At 46.5% G+C, this 20,057-nt stretch overlaps 1 protein-coding gene across 2 annotated transcripts in view; it reads right to left on the reverse strand.

Moving 5' to 3' along the window:
• The window catches only part of LOC143804196 (uncharacterized), a 75,887-nt gene that overhangs the window by 26,188 nt on the left and 29,642 nt on the right, over positions 1-20,057 (reverse strand). The window contains exons 1-7 of one of the 2 annotated variants that reach the window (XM_077282056.1): positions 3,516-3,566; positions 2,671-2,768; positions 2,156-2,266; positions 1,881-2,048; positions 1,674-1,797; positions 1,461-1,558; positions 22-132 (exon numbers count right to left, since the gene is read on the reverse strand). In XM_077282056.1, coding sequence (XP_077138171.1) covers positions 22-132; positions 1,461-1,558; positions 1,674-1,797; positions 1,881-2,048; positions 2,156-2,263 — 609 coding nt within the window. In that variant the 5' untranslated portion in view covers positions 2,264-2,266; positions 2,671-2,768; positions 3,516-3,566. Of the gene's footprint in view, positions 1-21; positions 133-1,460; positions 1,559-1,673; positions 1,798-1,880; positions 2,049-2,155; positions 2,267-2,670; positions 2,769-3,515; positions 3,567-20,057 lie in introns of those variants that run through there. The other variant, XM_077282055.1, reaches the window with a different exon arrangement.

The following is a 20,057-nucleotide window of genomic DNA, read 5'->3' on the forward strand; positions in this document are numbered from 1 at the left end:
AGAGTGATGTGAAGATCTCACCTCTCCAGTGATCCAGTAGATTATCTCCAGGGTGAGGTCTAATATCCGAGCCGCCATGTGGTCTGTGTCCTGCTTCATCCTGGGGGGGTCACTGATGGAAAGGACCATCATCTATTAAAGGAAAAAAATAAAAGAGTCCAGAACATAAAGACATAACATTTGTCCCAACCGGATTTTGAAAATATGTTTGCTCGGGCAGCATACATCAGCTGTCAGATTCATTATAAACATTTGTATTCCTAGATCGCCAATACAATACATTACTGAAAAAAAACACTGGTCTGTGAAATACAGACTCGGGCTGGATTTAATATATATACCATGGAGGCGTTCAGAAAACCTCTGGATGCCAAGGCAACCCAAACAGACTCCTGAGGGACTTTGGCCATCGTTGATACCTTTTAAATGCTGCTGTCACATTTGACTAAGTTAATCTGATTATTTTTATCAGGTCGAATCAATGTTCAACCAAGTGTTTTACGCAAAGACAAATGTTCCCGTTATTTTTCTGCATGAAAAGATCTCTGTCAATCGTGAAGTGGACGCGGAGCTCAGTAACACCAGTTCTTCCATCATTCAGCAGTCACTGCTTTTACAGTAAAGAAGCCTTTCATCATCACTGGAGATGGAACCTTCTTTTCTCTTGCAGTGACCTTATGTGAAAAGCTGCTCTTAATACTTCCTACATTTATACATTTGTACAATTTTATCACGTCCTCCTCAAAATCGTCTATTCTTACTAGTCTTCCTCATATCTCAGGCTCTCCAGGCCTCTCATCACTTTTGTTGCTTTTTTTGTGCACAAAAACTGATTAAAAAGATTAAAACAGACATTTTATTTAGGACTGAAGTTTTCAACACCAAAAACATGGTAAAAGTTAAAAATGTGACTTACACCAAAATTTATTGAAAGACGCAACTAACACTGAAAAGTCAGAAAAGAAAATGTACAACAGACACGAGGAGCCGAGGACGTGTGCTGTTCTCTGTCATAGAAACAAAAACAAATCTGGTGACCACAATCAACTTTACAACTTTTGGTGAGAGCAGCGTAAAACAAAAAAAAAAAAAATTTTGCAAGATTTTTTCACTACAAAATTTGGTGAAAATCAATGACAGTTCATGTAACTAAGCTGTGACCGTAAGACTCTCACCAACAGCCTCAGTGTTCTGCCCTAGAAGCAGCTGCCTGGCATTGTGCTCTCATCTGTCATCTACATCTCACTGCAGAACTTTCCATTTATCCACGTCACATCTCAATCTCCAGACAGCAGGAAGCGTCACACAATCTTATATAAAGAGGAAACCATTTATACCGACCACAGACGGCAATAACAGGACCTGCTGGAGCCTCCAGTACTCGGCGCGGCGGCCGGAGGTTACTAGAAGGTTCATTATATCACTCTATAGAGAATGTACAGAAATCTCATCTCATCTACCTGATGATCCCGGGGGACATCTTCCTCCTTCTCTGGCCGATCCTGGGGATATAGAGGACTGGGACTTCTCTCCGGGGGATTTCTCGGACTGGATCCATCTATAGGAAATAACCGCAGTGACTGAATACATTGTCTACATGTGATGAGCAGATGATGGGGAATCTAGACGACTCTCAGACCTGTTCTCTACAACCCAGGAAGGTCTCCTCTTACCTGGAGATGTGATGGACCGGTGATCCTCCATCATGGCGTCCTTGTACAGATCCTTGTGTTCTTCTATATACTCCCACTCCTCCATGGAGAAATAGACGGTGACGTCCTGACACCTTATAGGAACCTGACACACACAATGACCCGCCATTAGCAGACCCCTCCCCCGACGTTATTGTATAATGTCCCAGCATTCCCGGCAGCGCTCACCTCTCCGCTCAGCAGCTCAGTGATCCTATTGGTCAGTTCTAGGATCTTCTGCTCATGTATCAGTGAATGAGGTGGAGGCTCGGTGATGTCACTCGGGGTCCTGCTCCGCCCTCCTGACACACGGGGGGTCACACACTCCCCAGACGACGTCTTCACTACTGTGTGATCCTGTGTATGGGGAGACGCCGATCACTACACAGAGGCCAAGAATCCTTCACCTTTCCCGTCATTTCCCTGCTTTATTCCTAGAGATCAGAGTGATGTGAAGATCTCACCTCTCCAGTGATCCAGTAGATTATCTCCAGGGTGAGGTCTAATGTCCGAGCCGCCATGTGGTCTGTGTCCTGCTCCATCCTCGGGGGGTCACTGATGGAAAGGACCATCGTCTATTAAAGAGAAATGTTACTGATGAAAGTCCTGTACATAAGGGCAGAGAATACGGAGATGCACGATGCTGCAGTTGACTTCTTATTCATCAGTTTTTTATATGGAAAGTTTATTTTTTATTTTCTACAAGTTTAATTATGAGAAAACTGATTAGAATATTACAACACAATGCAGTGTGGGGCCCAGAGGTGAATAGACTTAACAACAGCTACACAAATATAAATGGCACAAAAATGGGCACCGAAGGGTGTTATGAAAAGGATTTGACACCGTGGGCCACTGAGCTCACACTGCAGACACACAGTACGGGACGCTCCATATCAGATGCCATTCACTCCAGCATTACCCACCTATGTTCTGGGCATAAGATCTGGCATCAAAGCGAGCAGCAGCCAATACTCACAGGTTCAGATAAGTGACTCTGGGCCCCTGACCTCACCAGGTGCAGATGAGCGCGCCCCACATCAAATTCATTTCACCATGGATTAGTACTATCGGGTTCTGGGCATAAAAAATGACACAAAAATGGGTCCATGGCCAAATTTCGTAGATTTGAATAGATATCTGGTGTTTTTAAAGGGATAAACAACTTTCAGCCGCTGATGTCACAAAATTAGTAGCAGGGTGATTGAAGTCAGTGGAATCACCCAGAAACCAGGACAAATATGGCGTCCGCACTGCTGGATAATGGGGTCATTGAGCTGGTATATGGAGACTTCTCAGGATGGCCACATCTACTCTCACCGGAGTCCCTGATGGAGCAGAGCGGAGGCTGCACAGGAGACGCTGCCCCCTGCTGGCTGCACCTGCTGTACATCACCTATAGGACAACTGCGCTATAGGAAACTAAGGGACGAAACTCCCAGAATTCGGCCTCGGAGTTTCCGCAGTTTTTTTTCTATCAGAATTTAATAAGATTTTCCTATATGATAAAAAAAAAAGTGATGGAGGTCTCTCCAGCTTCTTCTGTCGCGCGGTCCGTGTAGAACAGGCAGCACACAGATGGCATCCGAGTTTTTTACGGATCCGTAGACTTGCATTGACAATGATTGGGCAAAATCGGACGCGTTTCCGTGATTTTGTGTGAACCACCCGGTCAGAGAAAAATATCAGAAATGTGAACTACACCATAGACTGTAATGGGTAAGAGGCCATTCAGGAACAACCCAGGAAACGTACAGGAAAAACTGAGGTGTGAACGAGGCCTGAGGCAGATAAAAAACTGAGGAAACAAACAAAGAAACTCACAGACCCGACCGACCACTGCAGATGTCACCTCCTGGGAGAACAGGACCTGTGGTGATGTCACAGCCATGTGATCTGAAGGTCACATGACAGGAAGTGCTCCAGGGGAAAAAAAACTGCTTTACTCCTCCCCTATGTGACTGATCACATGACCATGACATCACCACAGGTCCTGAAGTAACTAGGATACAATATTTACAGACTCAGAGAAGTCACTGTTCTCTATTGGTTCCAACACACAGTCCGCTCCCCATTGTGTCCCCTCACTCACACAGACCGCTCCCCATTGTGTCTCCTCACACAGACTACTCCCCATTGTGTCCCCTCACTCACACAGACCGCTCCCCATTGTGTCCCCTCACTCACACAGACTGCTCCCCATTGTGTCCCCTCACTCACACAGACCGCTCCCCATTGTGTCTCCTCACTCACACAGACTGCTCCCCATTGTGTCTCCTCACTCACACAGACCGCTCCCCATTGTGTCTCCTCACACAGACTGCTCCCCATTGTGTCTCCTCACACAGACCGCTCCCCATTGTGTCTCCCCTCTATCACACACACCTTTTCCCATGGCCTTCTCTCTCTCAGAAACATTGTTCCCACTGGTAGTTCCCCTCTCACACATATTTCTCCCCATGGCTCCCAGTCTCTTACTCAGACCGTTCCCCATGGTAGTTCCCCTCACACACACACTGGTTTCCCCTCTCTCACATAGACCACTTTCCACAATCTCTCCTCTATCACACAGACCGCTCTCCATAGTCTCCCCTCTCTCCCCCAGACTTCTCCCCATGGTCTCCCCTCTCACACACAGACTGCTCCCCATGGTCTCCTCTCTCACATAGATGGCACCCCATGGTCTCCCCTCTATCACACAGACCGCTCCCCATGGTCTCCCCTCTATCACACAGACCGCTCCCAATGGTCTCCCCTCTATCACACAGACCGCTCCCCATGGTCTCCCCTCTATCACACAGACCGCTCCCCATGGTCTCCCCTCTATCACACAGACCGCTCCCCATGGTCTCCCCTCTCTCACACAGACCGCTCCCCATGGTCTCCCCTCTATCACACAGACCGCTCCCCATGGTCTCCCCTCTCTATCACACAGATCGCCCCCATGGTCTCCCCTCCCTCACACAGACCGCTCCCCATGGTCCCCCCTCTCTCACACAGAGAGTGCTCCCCATGGTCCCTCCTATCTCACACAGACCACTCCCCATGGTCCCTCCTCTCTCACACAGACCGCTCCCCATGGTCCCTCCTCTCACACAGACCGCTCCCCATGATCTCCTATCTCACACAGACCGCTCTCCATGGTCTCCCCTTCCTCACACAGACCGCTCCCCATGGTCCCTCCTCTCTCACACAGACTGCTCCCCATGGTCCCTCCTCTCTCACACAGACCGCTCCCCATGGTTACCCCTCACTCACACAGACCGCTCCCCATGATCCTCCCTTTCTCACACAAACCGCTCCCCTTGGAACCCCCCTCTCTCACACAGACCGCTCCCCATGGTCTCCCCTCTATCACACAGACCGCTCCCCATGGTCTCCCCCTCTCTCACACAGCCCGCTCCCCATGGTTACCCCTCACTCACACAGACCGCTCCCCATGGTCTCCTGTTGTGAATTCTGATTTTGGCTCCCTCTGGTGGCTACTGGTGGTACTGGTTGACTTTGGTCTTGTGTTTCCAGTGCACCTGTTTTCATCAGGAAATTGGGAGTTTCCTATTTAGTCTGGCTTCTCAGTCACTCTAGTGCCGGCAATCAATGTTACCAGAGCATCTCTGTTGCTTGCTACCTGCTCCAAGTCTGCAATTCAGCTAAGTTGAAATCTTTGGCTTTTTGTGTTTGTTTTGTCCAGCATGCATTTATATTTCTCGTGCTGCTGGAAGCTCTAGTGATCTGAAATTACTACTCCGGGGTCATGAGTTGATAACGGAGTTAAGGTAGTTTCAGGATGGCTGCTTAGGGTTTTGAGGTAACCGCGAAGTCCTCTTTTGTATTTTCATCTATCTAGTCAGAGGGCCTCACTTTGCTGAATCTATATTCATACTGCGTTTGTGTTTTCCTCTTACCTAACCGTTATTACATTTGGGGGGCTACTATAACTTTTGGGGTTTCCCTGGAGGCAAGCCAGGTCTGTGTATTCCTCTTATAGGGGTAGTTAGCTCTCCGGCTGGCGCGAGGTGTCTAGGGATACAACGTAGGCACACCCCCTGGCTACTTTTATTTGCGTGTTAGGTTCAGCATCGCGGATACCTGAGATACCATCTTCCTAGAGCTGGTCCGTTTTTGCCCATGTCCCTGCCATTGGGAATCATGATAGTCTCCCCTCTCTCACACAGACCGCTCCCCATGGTTACCCCTCACTCACACAGACCGCTCCCCATGATCCTCCCTTTCTCACACAAACCGCTCCCCATGGAACCCTCCTCTCTCACACAGACCGCTCCCCATGGACTCCCCTCTCACACAGACTGGTCCCCATGGTTTCCTCTCTCACACACAGACCGCTTCCCATGGTCTTCCAAAAACCTACTTCCATGTTCAATGCAACAAATATTCATCATATTTATATGTAGAATTTATATTCTGGCTGCTGCATTCACTCACATCCACTGTCCTTGCACAAACTCTTTGCACTCCATTCATCCCTCCTCTGCATAGCACTCATGCTCTTTTCACAACCCTAAACTGCACAGATCCATTCCCTTCCACCATGCAACACAGGAGACACTCTCACAAATCAAATAACCATCTGCTCACTCTCTTCTCTTTGTCGCAGAATTTCTCTCCCAACTCGGCCCTTCTTGTAATAGAAAGTCAAACCTCTCCTCTACTACACTCAGAAATGCTGCCAATCCCACTAATATTCCATGGAAGCCTTCTTTTAACTGTGCCCTCTGGAATTCATGCTCAGCGTGTAATAAACTCTCCTACATCCATGACTTTGTCCTTTCAAATTCCCATAACCTTTTACTGAAACCTGGATCCAGCAGTCAGACACCACCACCGCTGCTGCTCTTTTGTATGGTGGCCTACATTTTTCACATACCCCCAGAGTTGAGAGAAGACAAAGTAGAGGTGTTGATCTGCTCATATCAATCAAATGTACTTTTCAGGTTATCCCCCCCAGTACACCCACTTAACTTCCCTTCTTTTGAGGTCCACGTTGTCAGACTCTACTGTTGTGAATTCTGCTCTTGGGCTCCCTCCGGTGGTTATAAGTGGTAGTGCTGCTGTCTCTGGATCGCAGCATTCATCAGGTGTGTCCACTTTTTGCAATCCTGACTGGGCTATTTAGTCTTGCTTGACCCTTTAGTCAGTGCCAGTTGTCCATTGTTCCTGGAGGATTCACATCCCTGCCTGGTCTCTCCTGCTTTTCTGTTCATTTCAACAAAGATAAGTTCTGGCCTTGATTTTTGCAGTCCACATGCTGTGGGCCTTATTGTTCAGTTCTTTTCCATGTTTTGTCTTGTCCAGCTTGGTCTGTATAAGGATTTGTTTAGCCAAGCTGGTATCTCTGGAGATGCAGATATACCCTCCATATCTTTAGTTAGATGTGGAGATTTTGTATTTTCTGTGGTGGATATTTTCTAGTGTTAATACTGACCGCATAGTACTCTGTCCTATCCTTTCTATTTAGTTAGAAGTGGCCTCCTTTGCTAAATTCTGATTTCAGTCTGCGTATGTTATTTCCCTCTCCTCTCACAGTCAGTATTTGTGGGGGACTGTCTATCCTTTGGGGATTTTCTCTGAGGCAAGATAGTTTTCCCTTTTCTATCTCTAGGGGTAATTAGTCCTCCGGCTGTGTCGAGATGTCCAGGGAGTGTTAGGTACATTCCACGGCTACTTCTAGTTGCGGTGTTAAGTTCAGGGTCTGCGGTCAGTACAGGTACCACCTTCTCCAGAGTACGTCCCATGCTGCTCCTAGGCCACCAGATCATAACAGTACAACTGGCCCACAATGAGTTAACCGAGTTAACCGCATCTCAGAAGAAGGGAAGGAAAGTGCTGAGCCATTTTTTTTGTAGTCTGTTGTGGGTTTTTTTTCCCTCTTTACCTCTGGGTGGCTCAGGAGTTTGGCGCTGGCATGGATGTTCAGGGATTGGCTTCTCGTGTGGATCAACTTGCTGCTAGAGTACAGGGTATTTCCGATTATATCGTTCAGACTCCGGTCTTAGAGCCTAGAATTCCAACTCCTGATTTGTTTTTTGGGGACAGGTCCAAATTTTTGAGCTTTAAAAATAACTGTAAACTGTCTTTTGCTCTGAAACCCTGCTCCTCTGGTGATCCCATCCAGCAGGTTAAAATTGTTATATCTCTGCTGCGTGGTGACCCCCAGGATTGGGCATTTGCCCTGGAACCTGGGAATCCGGCTTTGCGTAATGTAGACACCTTTTTAACCTTGGGTTATTGTATGATGTACCTAATTCAGTGGATCATGCTGAGAAGATCTTGTTGGCCCTGTGTCAGGGTCAAGAAGCGGCAGAATCATATTGCCAGAAATTTAGAAAATGGTCTGTGCTGACTAAGTGGAATGAGGATGCCTTGGCGGCAATTTTCAGAAAGGGTCTTTCTGAATCCGTTAAAGATGTTATGGTGGGGTTCCCCACGCCTGCTGGTCTGAGTGATTCTATGTCTCTGGCCATTCAGATTGATCGGCGCTTGCGCGAGCGCAGAGTTGTGCACACTATGGCATTGTCTTCCGAGCGGAGTCCTGAGCCTATGCAGTGTGATAGGATTGTGTCTAGAGCTGAACGACAAGGATTCAGACATCAGAATAGGTTGTGTTTTTACTGCGGTGATTCTGCTCATGTTATTTCTGATTGCCCTAAGCGAACCAAGAGATTTTTATAAAGACTTTATTGAGCGGGCACCATCCAAATCTTCATACAGAAAGGGGATCACCATGTGCATACCAATAGGCAATAACAACAAACAAGAACAAGCGTATGCACAGAAATAGGGATCACCACAAAATAGCTAATGGTAGAAAAAGTCTTTATTCAAGGAACAACGTACACAAAGACAATTAAAAACATCTAAAAACACAATTCGAAATAATGGGTCCAACCAATTAACAGATAAATGCTGCAGAAACTGTACAACTCACACAGCTAATACATATCCTCTAATACCATTTAACATAAATCGCAACTGAATCTGACAATGTGTCCCCTGTACATGAGTACACCATAAGGGTTACTTTGCCAAAATGTTGGGCAATTGGATAGGCACTGGTACGCCACACGTATTGATAACTGGTGGGAATATAACACCAAATCCCTAGTAACCTATAACCTACCAAGTAGTCCCGAATGACTCTTACCAGCCCTAGTGTAACCCTCTGGGAAACGATCCTCAATCAACAGGCATGTCAGAATCAGCAAAGCTGTGTGGGTGAAAGACCAGCGTACCAAGAGAATCGCTAGTTCCGTTACCATCAGTACTGTACAACCTAAATTTCTGTTATCTGTGACCCTGATCTGCTCATTATCGTCATTTTCTGTCATGGCATTTGTGGATTCAGGCGCCGATCTAAACTTAATGGACTTCGAATTTGCCAGACGTTGTGGTTTCCCCTTGCAGCCTTTGCAGAGTCCTATTCCTTTGAGGGGCATTGATGCTACACCGTTGGCTAAAAATAAACCCCAGTTTTGGACACAGGTGACCATGTGCATGGCGCCAGCCCATCAGGAAGATTGTCGCTTTCTGGTGTTGCATAATTTGCATGATGCTATTGTGCTGGGTTTCCCATGGTTACAGGTGCATAATCCGGTATTAGATTGGAAATCTATGTCTGTGACTAGTTGGGGTTGCCAGGGAGTTCATGGTGACGTTCCTTTGATGTCAATTGCCTCCCCATCTGTGCCGCTAATTATAGACCTGTCTCTAATCTTCCCTTCATCTCTAAACTCCTGGAACGCCTGGTCCACTCCCGTCTTACCCGCTATCTCTCAGATAACTCTCTTCTCGACCCTCTTCAATCTGGCTTCCGCTCTTTACACTCTACTGAAACTGCCCTCACTAAAGTCTCTAATGACCTACTAACAGCTAAATCTAATGGTCACTACTCCATGCTAATTCTATTGGATCTTTCCGCAGCATTTGACACTGTGGATCATCAGCTCCTCCTCACTATGCTCCGCTCCATCGGCATCAAGGACACCGTTCTCTCTTGGTTCTCCTCCTATCTCTCTGACCGATCCTTCACTGTATGTTTTGCTGGTTCCTCCTCCTCTCACCTTCCCCTTACTGTTGGGGTTCCTCAAGGATCAGTCCTAGGCCCCCTCCTCTTCTCTTTGTATACTGCCCCTATTGGACAAACAATCAGTAGATTTGGGTTCCAGTACCATCTCTATGCTGATGACACCCAATTATACACCTCTTCTCCTGCTTTCACTCCGACCTTCTTAGAAAACACCAGTGATTGTCTTACCGCTGTCTCTAACATCATGTCCTCCCTCTATCTGAAACTGAACCTGTCAAAAACTGAACTCCTCGTGTTCTCTCCCTCTACTAACCTACCTTTGCCTGACATTGCCATCTCCGTGTGCGGTTCAATCATTACTCCAAAGCAACATGCCCGCTGCCTTGGGGTCATCCTTGATTCCGAGCTTTCATTCACCCCCCACATCCGATCACTGGCTCGCTCTTCTTATCTGCATCTCAAAAACATTTCTAGAATTCGCCCTTTTCTTACTTTCGACTCTGCAAAAACTCTTACTGTTTCTCTTATTCATTCCCGTCTGGACTATTGTAACTCTCTACTAATCGGCCTCCCTCTTACCAAACTCTCCCCGCTCCAATCTGTCCTGAATGCTGCTGCCAGGATCATATTCCTCACCAACCGTTACACCGATGCCTCTACCTTGTGCCAGTCATTACACTGGCTACCCATCCACTCCAGAATCCAGTACAAAACTACTACCCTCATCCACAAAGCACTCCATGGCTCAGCACCACCCTACATCTCCTCTCTGATCTCAGTCTACCACCCTACCCGTGCCCTCCGCTCCGCTAATGACCTCAGGTTAGCATCCTCAATAATCAGAACCTCCCACTCCCGTCTACAAGACTTTACACGTGCTGCGCCGATTCTTTGGAATGCACTACCTAGGTTAATACGATTAATCCCCAATCCCCACAGTTTTAAGCGTGCCCTAAAAACTCATTTGTTCAGACTGGCCTACCGCCTCAACGCATTAACCTAACTATCCCTGTGTGGCCTATTAAAAATAGAAAAAAACAAAACACATAATCAGGTTCCTCGCATCGTGTTCTCATACACTTTATGCAGTTAATAGCCCTCTGTGTCTGTACTGCTACATACTTAGGCTGTTAACTGGTTCATGCAGCTTTACATGAACACTCGAGCCTTACACTATGGCTGGTCTGAATAACTAAAGCAATTGTTACCATCCACCTCTCGTGTCTCCCCTTTTCCTCATAGTTTGTAAGCTTGCGAGCAGGGCCCTCATTCCTCCTGGTATCTATTTTGAACTGTGATTTCTGTTATGCTGTAATGTCTATTGTCTGTACAAGTCCCCTCTATAAGTTGTAAAGCGCTGCGGAATATGTTGGCGCTATATAAATAAAAATTATTATTATTATTATATTATTATTATTCTGAAATTCCTGAGTTTTTGTCAGATTTCCAGGATGTATTCAATGAGCCCAAGTCCAGTTCCCTTCCACCGCACAGGGACTGTGATTGTGCTATTGACTTGATTCCAGGCTGTAAGTTCCCTAAGGGCCGACTTTTCAACCTGTCTGTGCCAGAACATACCGCCATGCGGAGCTATGTGAAGGAGTCTTTGGAGAAGGGGCATATTCGGCCATCTTCTTCACCATTGGGAGCGGGTTTTTTTTTTTGTTGCCAAGAAGGATGGCTCCTTGAGACCCTCTATTGATTATCGCCTCTTGAATAAGATCACGGTCAAATTCCAATACCCTTTGCCTTTGCTTTCTGATCTGTTTGCTAGGATTAAGGGGGCTAGTTGGTTTACTAAGATTGACCTTCGAGGGGCATATAATCTGGTTCGTATTAAGCAGGGTGACGAATGGAAAACTGCGTTTAATACGCCCGAAGGCCATTTTGAATACCTTGTGATGCCATTCGGACTCTCTAATGCTCCATCTGTGTTTCAGTCCTTCATGCATGATATATTTCGGAATTATCTTGATAAATTCATGATTGTATATTTGGATGATATTTTGATTTTTTCAGATGATTGGGAGTCTCATGTGAAACAAGTCAGGATGGTATTTCAGATCCTTCGTGATAATGCCTTGTTTGTGAAGGGGTCTAAGTGCCTCTTTGGAGTACAGAAGGTTTCTTTTTTGGGCTTCATTTTTTCTCCCTCATCTATAGAAATGGATCCGGTTAAGGTTCAGGCCATTCATGATTGGATCCAGCCCACATCCGTGAAGAGCCTTCAGAAATTTTTGGGCTTTGCTCATTTTTATCGCCGTTTCATTGCCAACTTCTCCAGTGTGGTTAAACCCCTGACCGATTTGACGAAGTAAGGCGCTGATGTTACGAATTGGTCCTCTGCGGCTGTTTCTGCCTTTCAGGAGCTTAAACGCCGATTTACTTCTGCCCCTGTGTTGCGTCAGCCGGATGTTTCTCTTCCTTTTCAGGTTGAGGTTGACGCTTCTGAGATTGGGGCAGGGGCCGTTTTGTCTCAGAGGAATTCTGATGGTTCCTTGATGAAACCGTGTGCCTTCTTTTCTCGAAAGTTTTCGCCTGCGGAACGCAGTTATGATGTCGGCAATCGTGAGTTGTTGGCTATGAAGTGGGCATTTGAGGAGTAGCGACATTGGCTTGAGGGGGCCAAGCACCGTATTGTGGTCTTGACCGATCATAAGAATCTGATTTACCTCGAGTCTGCCAAATGGCTGAATCCTAGACAGGCCCGATGGTCCCTGTTTTTCTCCCGTTTTGATTTTGTGGTCTCGTATCTTCCGGGTTCTAAGAATGTTAAGGCTGATGCCCTCTCTAGGAGCTTTTTGCCTGATTCTCCTGGGGTCCTTGAGCCGGTCGGCATTCTGAAGGAAGGGGTGATTCTTTCTGCCATCTCCCCTGATTTACGACGGGTTCTTCAGGAATTTCAGGCTGATAAATCTGACCGCTGTCCAGTGGGGAAACTGTTTGTTCCTGACAGATGGACTAGTAAAGTGATTTCTAAGGTTCATTGTTCTGTGTTGGCTGGTCATCCTGGGATTTTTGGTACCAGAGATTTGGTTGGTAGGTCTTTTTGGTGGCCTTCTTTGTCACGGGATGTGCGTTCTTTTGTGCAGTCCTGTGGGACTTGTGCGCGGGCCAAGCCTTGCTGTTCCCACGCTAGTGGGTTGCTTTTGCCTTTGCCTGTCCCGGAGAGGCCTTGGACGCATATTTCTATGGATTTTATTTCGGATCTTCCGGTTTCCCAGAGGATGTCGGTTATCTGGGTGGTTTGTGACCGGTTTTCTAAGATGGTTCATTTGGTACCTTTGCCTAAATTGCCTTCCTGGTTCCGTTGTTTTTTCAGCATGTGGTTCGTTTGCATGGTATTCCGGAGAATATTGTGTCCGACAGAGGTTCCCAGTTTGTTTCTAGGTTTTGGCGGGCCTTTTGTGCTAGGCTGGGCATTGATTTGTCTTTTTCTTCCGCATTTCATCCTCAGACAAATGGCCAAACCGAGCGAACTAATCAGACTTTGGAAACTTATTTGAGATGCTTTGTGTCTGCTGATCAGGATGATTGGGTGGCTTTCTTGCCATTGGCCGAGTTTGCCCTTAATAATCGGGCTAGTTCTGCTACCTTGGTTTCACCCTTCTTTTGTAACTCTGGTTTTCATCCTCGTTTTTCTTCAGGGCAGGTTGAGCCTTCTGATTGTCCTGGGCTGGACTCTGTGGTTGACAGGTTGCAGCAAATTTGGGCTCATGTTGTTGACAATTTGGTGTTGTCTCAGGAGGGGGCTCAGCGTTTTGCTAACCGTCGTCGGTGTGTTGATTCCGTCGTCGGTGTGTTGATTCCCGGCTTCGGTGTGTTGATTCCCGGCTTCGGGTTGGGGATTTGGTCTGGTTGTCTTCCCGTCATGTTCCTATGAAGGTTTCTTCCCCTAAGTTTAAGCCTCGGTTTATTGGCCCTTATAGGATTTCTGAGATTATCAATCCAGTGTCTTTTCGTTTGGCCCTTCCAGCCTCTTTTTCCATCCATAATGTTTTTCATAGATCTTTGTTGCGGAAATATGTGGTGCCCGTTGTTCCCTCTGTTGATCCTCCTGCCCCGGTGTTGATTGATGGGGAGTTGGAGTATGTGGTTGAGAAGATTTTGGATTCTCGTTTTTCGTGGCGGAAGCTTCAGTATCTTGTCAAATGGAAGGGTTATGGCCAGGAGGATAATTCTTGGGTTGTTGCCTCCGATGTTCATGCATGCTGAGGATTTGGTTCGTGCCTTTCATTTGGCTCATCCGGATCGGCCTGGGGGCTCTGGTGAGGGTTCGGTGACCCCTCCTCAAGGGGGGGTACTGTTGTGAATTCTGCTCTTGGGCTCCCTCCGGTGGTTATAAGTGGTAGTGCTGCTGTCTCTGGATCGCAGCATTCATCAGGTGTGTCCACTTTTTGCAATCCTGACTGGGCTATTTAGTCTTGCTTGACCCTTTAGTCAGTGCCAGTTGTCCATTGTTCCTGGAGGATTCACATCCCTGCCTGGTCTCTCTTGCTTTTCTGTTCATTTCAACAAAGATAAGTTCTGCCTTCATTTTTTGCAGTCCACATGCTGTGGGCCTTATTGTTCAGTTCTTTTCCATGTTTTGTCTTGTCCAGCTTGGTCTGTATAAGGATTTGTTTAGCCAAGCTGGTATCTCTGGAGATGCAGATATACCCTCCATATCTTTAGTTAGATGTGGAGATTTTGTATTTTCTGTGGTGGATATTTTCTAGTGTTTTAATACTGACCGCATAGTACTCTGTCCTATCCTTTCTATTTAGCTAGAAGTGGCCTCCTTTGCTAAATTCTGATTTCAGTCTGCGTATGTTATTTCCCTCTCCTCTCACAGTCAATATTTGTGGGGGGCTGTCTATCCTTTGGGGATTTTCTCTGAGGCAAGATAGTTTTCCCTTTTCTATCTCTAGGGGTATTTAGTCCTCCGGCTGTGTCGAGATGTCCAGGGAGTGTTAGGTACATTCCACGGCTACTTCTAGTTGCGGTGTTAAGTTCAGGGTCTGCGGTCAGTACAGGTACCACCTTCTCCAGAGTACGTCCCATGCTGCTCCTAGGCCACCAGATCATAACACTCTACATCCCCTTCTCCCTGAGAGTGGCGGATATGGATCGTCTTCTGGGCCCCTCCCATCAGTTTCTTGATCACTTTGACACCCTCATCATGGGGGACTGTAACATCCCCATTGGTTTTCCCCTCTCCCCATCTGCTACTCACCTTTTATCTCTTAACTTCCTCCTTCGGCCTTTCGCAGCTTACTCTCCTACACATGAATACGGAAGTACGCTGGACCTGCTCAGTGCATCATTTTAGTAACTCCCCTCTCCCGCTCTCTGACCACAATCTTCTTTCATTCTTTGTCAGTAACTGTCACTCTGCTCAGGACACCCCTACTTTCCACACTTATAGAAATATGCGTGCTATTAACATGCAGAAATTTATGAAGAATTTGCAGTCATCATTGGCCCCAATCTCCTCTGTTGTGAATTCTGTTTGTGGGCTCCCCCGGTGGTGTTTTATGGTAGTGCCACTTATTTGCCTTCTTCTATCCCTGATCACCTGTTGCCACCCATTAGGGGAGTTTCCTATTTAAGGCTGCTTGGCTGTTAGTCCTATGCCGGCCAACAATGTATCAGTAGCATTCTGTTGCATTCTCCTGCCTCAAGTTCCTGTTCAGCTAAGTTGAATTTTGTTTCTAGTTTATGCTATTTCTTGTCCAGCTTGCTGCAATGTGACTCTCTGTAGCTGGAAGCTCTTGTGGACTGAAATTGCCACTCCAGTGGCATGAGTTGTCACTGGAGTTTTAAAGTAATTTCAGGATGGTGTTTTTGAGTAGTGTTTTGAAGTTGACCGTGAAGTAACTCTTTCCTATCCTTCTGCTATCTAGAAAGCGGACCTCACTGTGCTAAATCTGCTGTTCATCCTACGTATGTCTTTTCCTCTTAACTCACCGTCAATATCTGTGGGGGGCTGCTATCTCCTTTTGGGGTTCATCTCTGGAGGTAAGGCAGGCCTGTATATTCCTCTGATAGGGGTAGTTAGATCTCCGGCTGGCGCGTGGTGTCTAGGGCATCGTAGGAACACTCCCCGGCTACTTCCAGTGTTGTGTCAGGTTCAGGTCACGGTCAACTTTAGTTTCCATCACCCGAGAGCTAGTCCGTTTTGTTATTTTTATTTCCCTGCCATTGGGGTAATCATGACAGTTTGGCCGGCCGCAATGTGTTAAAACTATGCACTAAAGCAGGAAAGGATGTGAAAAGTTTTTTTTTTTTTCTGTGTTTGGAAAGTGTACCCTAGTTTGCTCATTTGTACTCCTTGCTTAAACTGCAGTCTTCAGCCTTTTTTTTTTCCTCTCCTCTTAATCTCTGAATGGCTTTGGTTACACCTGTTTGAATCATGGATCCACAGAGTTTGGTTGCAGGTCTGAATAACCTGGCTACAAAGGTCCAGAACTTACAAGATTTTGTTATACGTGCTCCAATGTCTGAACCTAAGATCCCTATGCCTGAATTTTTTACCGGAGACAGATCCCGTTTTTTGAATTTCAGAGAGAATTGTAAATTGTTTTTGTCTCTGAGATCTCACTCTGCTGGTGATCCTGCGCAACAGGTTAAAATTGTTATTTCTCTACTGCGGGGTGACCCACAAAGTTGGGCATTTGCATTGTCGCCAGGGGATCCTGCGTTAGTAAATGTAGATGCGTTTTTTCTGGCTTTGGGGTTGCTTTATGAAGAACCTAATTTAGAGATTTTGGCTGAGAAAGCCTTGATAGCTCTTTCCCAAGGGCAAGATGAAGCTGAGATATATTGCCAAAAATTTCGTAAATGGTCGGTGCTTACTAAATGGAATGAGTGCGCTCTAGCAGCTAATTTCAGAGAAGGTCTCTCTGATGCCGTGAAGGATGTCATGGTGGGGTTCCCTGTGCCTACAGGTCTGAATGATGCCATGAAATTGGCTATCCAGATTGATCGGCGTTTACGGGAGCGCAAATCTGTGCACCATATGGCGGTATCTTCTGAGCAAAGACCTGTGCACCATTTGGCGGTGTCCTCTGAGCAAAAACCTGTGCACCATTTGGCGGTATCTTCTGAGCAAAAACCTGTGCACCATTTGGCGGTGACCTCTGAAAAGGCACCAGAGCATATGCAATGCGATAGTGTTTTGTCTAGAGGCGAACGACAGAATTACAGGCGCAAAAATGGGTTGTGCTTCTACTGTGGAGATCCAGCTCATGTTATATCAGCATGCTCTAAACGCATAAAAAAGGTTGATAAAAAGGTTGATAAATCTTTTTCTATGGGTACCTTGCAGTCTAAATTTCTTTTGTCCGTGACATTGATTTGTACTTTGTCATCTGTTACCGTGGATGCTTATGTGGATTCTGGCGCCGCTCTGAGTCTCATGGATTGGTCCTTTGCCAAGCGTTGTGGGTTTGATTTAGAGCCTCTGGAAGTTTCTATTCCCCTAAAGGGTATTGATTCTACACCTTTGGCCAGCAATAAACCACAATATTGGACACAAGTGACTATGCATCTTACCCCAGACCATCAGGAGATTATTCGTTTCCTTGTGTTATACAATCTACATGACGTTTTAGTACTTGGATTACCATGGTTACAAATTCATAATCCAGTCTTGGACTGGAGATCAATGTCTGTGTTGAGCTGGGGATGTCGGGGGATTCATGGGGATGCACCTTTGGTTCCCATTTCTTCATCTACTCCCTCTGAGATCCCAGCATTTCTGTCAGATTTTTATGATGTCTTTCAGGAGCCTAAAACTGATTCTCTCCCCCCTCACAGAGAGTGTGACTGCGCTATTGAGTTGATTCCCGGTAGTAAATTTCCTAAGGGTCGCTTGTTTAATTTGTCTGTACCTGAACATACTGCTATGCGGGAGTATATCAGAGAATCTTTGGAAAAGGGTCATATTCGCCCCTCGTTGTCTCCTCTAGGGGCAGGGTTTTTCTTTGTGGGTAAAAAGGATGGTTCATTGAGACCTTGTATCGACTATCGACTTCTGAATAAGATTACAGTTAAATACCAGTATCCGTTGCCTTTACTGACTGATCTGTTTGCTCGCATAAAGGGGGCTAAGTGGGTTCACTAAGATCGATCTACGTGGTGCGTATAATTTGGTGCGGATTAAGCAGGGGGATGAGTGGAAGACCGCATTTAATACGCCTGAAGGCCATTTTGAGTATTTGGTAATGCCTTTCGGTCTCGCGAATGCCCCTTCCGTTTTTCAGTCCTTTATGCACGATATTTTCCGTGAATATCTGGATAAATTTATGATTGTGTATTTGGATGATATTCTGATTTTTTCGGAGGACTGGGAATCTCATGTTCAACAGGTCAGGAGAGTTTTTCAGGTTTTGCGAGCTAATTCTCTTTTTGTAAAGGGCTCAAAGTGTATTTTTGGGGTTCAGAGAATTTCATTTCTGGGATATATTTTTTCCCCTTCATCTATGGAGATGGACCCTGTTAAGGTTCAGGCTATTTGTGATTGGATACAACCTACTTCTCTAAAGAGTCTTCAGAAATTCTTGGGATTTGCTAATTTCTATCGCCGATTCATAGCGGGTTTTTCTGCCATTGCTAAACCTTTGACTGATTTGACCAAAAAGGGTGCTGATGTTGCTAATTGGTCCTCTGCGGCTGTGGAGGCCTTTCGGGAGCTTAAGCGCCGCTTTTCTTCTGCTCCTGTGTTGCGCCAGCCTGATGTGTCGCTCCCTTTCCAGGTTGAAGTAGATGCTTCCGAGATCGGAGCAGGTGCAGTTTTGTCGCAGAAAGGTCCTGACTGCTCAGTGATGAGACCATGTGCGTTTTTCTCTCGAAAGTTTTCGCCCGCTGAGCGAAATTATGATGTTGGAAATCGGGAGCTCTTGGCCATGAAGTGGGCATTTGAGGAGTGGCGTCATTGGCTTGAGGGTGCTAGACACCAGGTGGTGGTCTTGACTGACCACAAGAATCTAATTTATCTTGAGTCAGCCAGGCGTCTGAATCCTAGACAGGCGCGCTGGTCGTTGTTTTTCTCCCGATTTAACTTTGTGGTTTCATATCTGCCTGGGTCTAAGAATGTGAGGGCGGATGCCCTCTCTAGGAGTTTTGAGCCTGACTCGCCTGGTGATTCCGAACCTACTGGCATCCTGAAGGATGGGGTGATATTGTCAGCTGTCTCCCCAGACCTGCGGCGCTCTTTGCAGGAGTTTCAGGTGGATAGGCCTGATCGCTGTCCGCCTGGTAGACTGTTTGTCCCTGATGACTGGACCAGTAGAGTTATCTCGGAGGTTCACTCTTCCGCGTTGGCAGGTCATCCTGGAATTTTTGGCACCAGGGATTTGGTGTCTAGGTCCTTCTGGTGGCCTTCCTTGTCTCGAGATGTGCGTATTTTTGTGCAGTCTTGTGATGTTTGTGCTCGGGCTAAGCCCTACTGTTCTCGGGCCAGTGGGTTGTTGTTGCCCTTGCCTATTCCTAAGAGGCCTTGGACGCACATCTCTATGGACTTTATTTCTGACCTTCCTGTTTCTCGTAGGATGTCTGTCATCTGGGTGGTGTGTGACCGTTTTTCCAAGATGGTTCATTTGGTACCTTTGCCCAAATTGCCCTCCTCCTCTGAGCTGGTCCCTCTATTTTTTCAGAATGTGGTGCGTTTGCATGGTATTCCTGAGAATATAGTGTCTGACAGGGGTACTCAGTTTGTGTCTAGATTTTGGCGGGCGTTCTGTGCCAGGATGGGCATCGACTTGTCTTTTTCGTCTGCATTCCATCCTCAGACTAATGGCCAGACTGAGCGTACTAATCAGACTTTGGAGACTTACTTGAGGTGTTTTGTGTCCGCTGATCAGGACGATTGGCTTGATTTTTTGCCATTGGCAGAGTTTGCCCTTAACAATCGGGCCAGTTCTGCCACTTTGGTTTCTCCATTTTTTTGTAATTCAGGGTTTCACCCTCGCTTTTCGTCCGGTCAATTGGAGTCTTCGGATTGTCCTGGAGTAGATGCTGTGGTTGATAGAATGCATCAGATTTGGGGACAGGTTGTGGACAATCTGAAGTTGTCCCAGGAGAAGACTCAACAGTTTACTAATCGTCATCGGCGTGTTGGTCCTCGTCTTTGTGTTGGGGACCTGGTTTGGCTGTCTTCTCGATTTGTTCCTATGAAGGTCTCGTCTCCTAAGTTTAAGCCTCGGTTTATCGGCCCTTATAGGATTCTGGAGGTTCTCAATCCTGTGTCCTTTCGTTTGGACCTCCCAGCATCTTTTACTATTCATAATGTTTTTCATCGGTCATTATTGCGGAGGTATGAGGTACCGGTTGTTCCTTCT

The sequence above is a fragment of the Ranitomeya variabilis genome, chromosome 2 (genome assembly GCF_051348905.1).
Source record: "Ranitomeya variabilis isolate aRanVar5 chromosome 2, aRanVar5.hap1, whole genome shotgun sequence".
Classification (NCBI taxonomy): Eukaryota; Metazoa; Chordata; class Amphibia; order Anura; family Dendrobatidae; genus Ranitomeya; species Ranitomeya variabilis.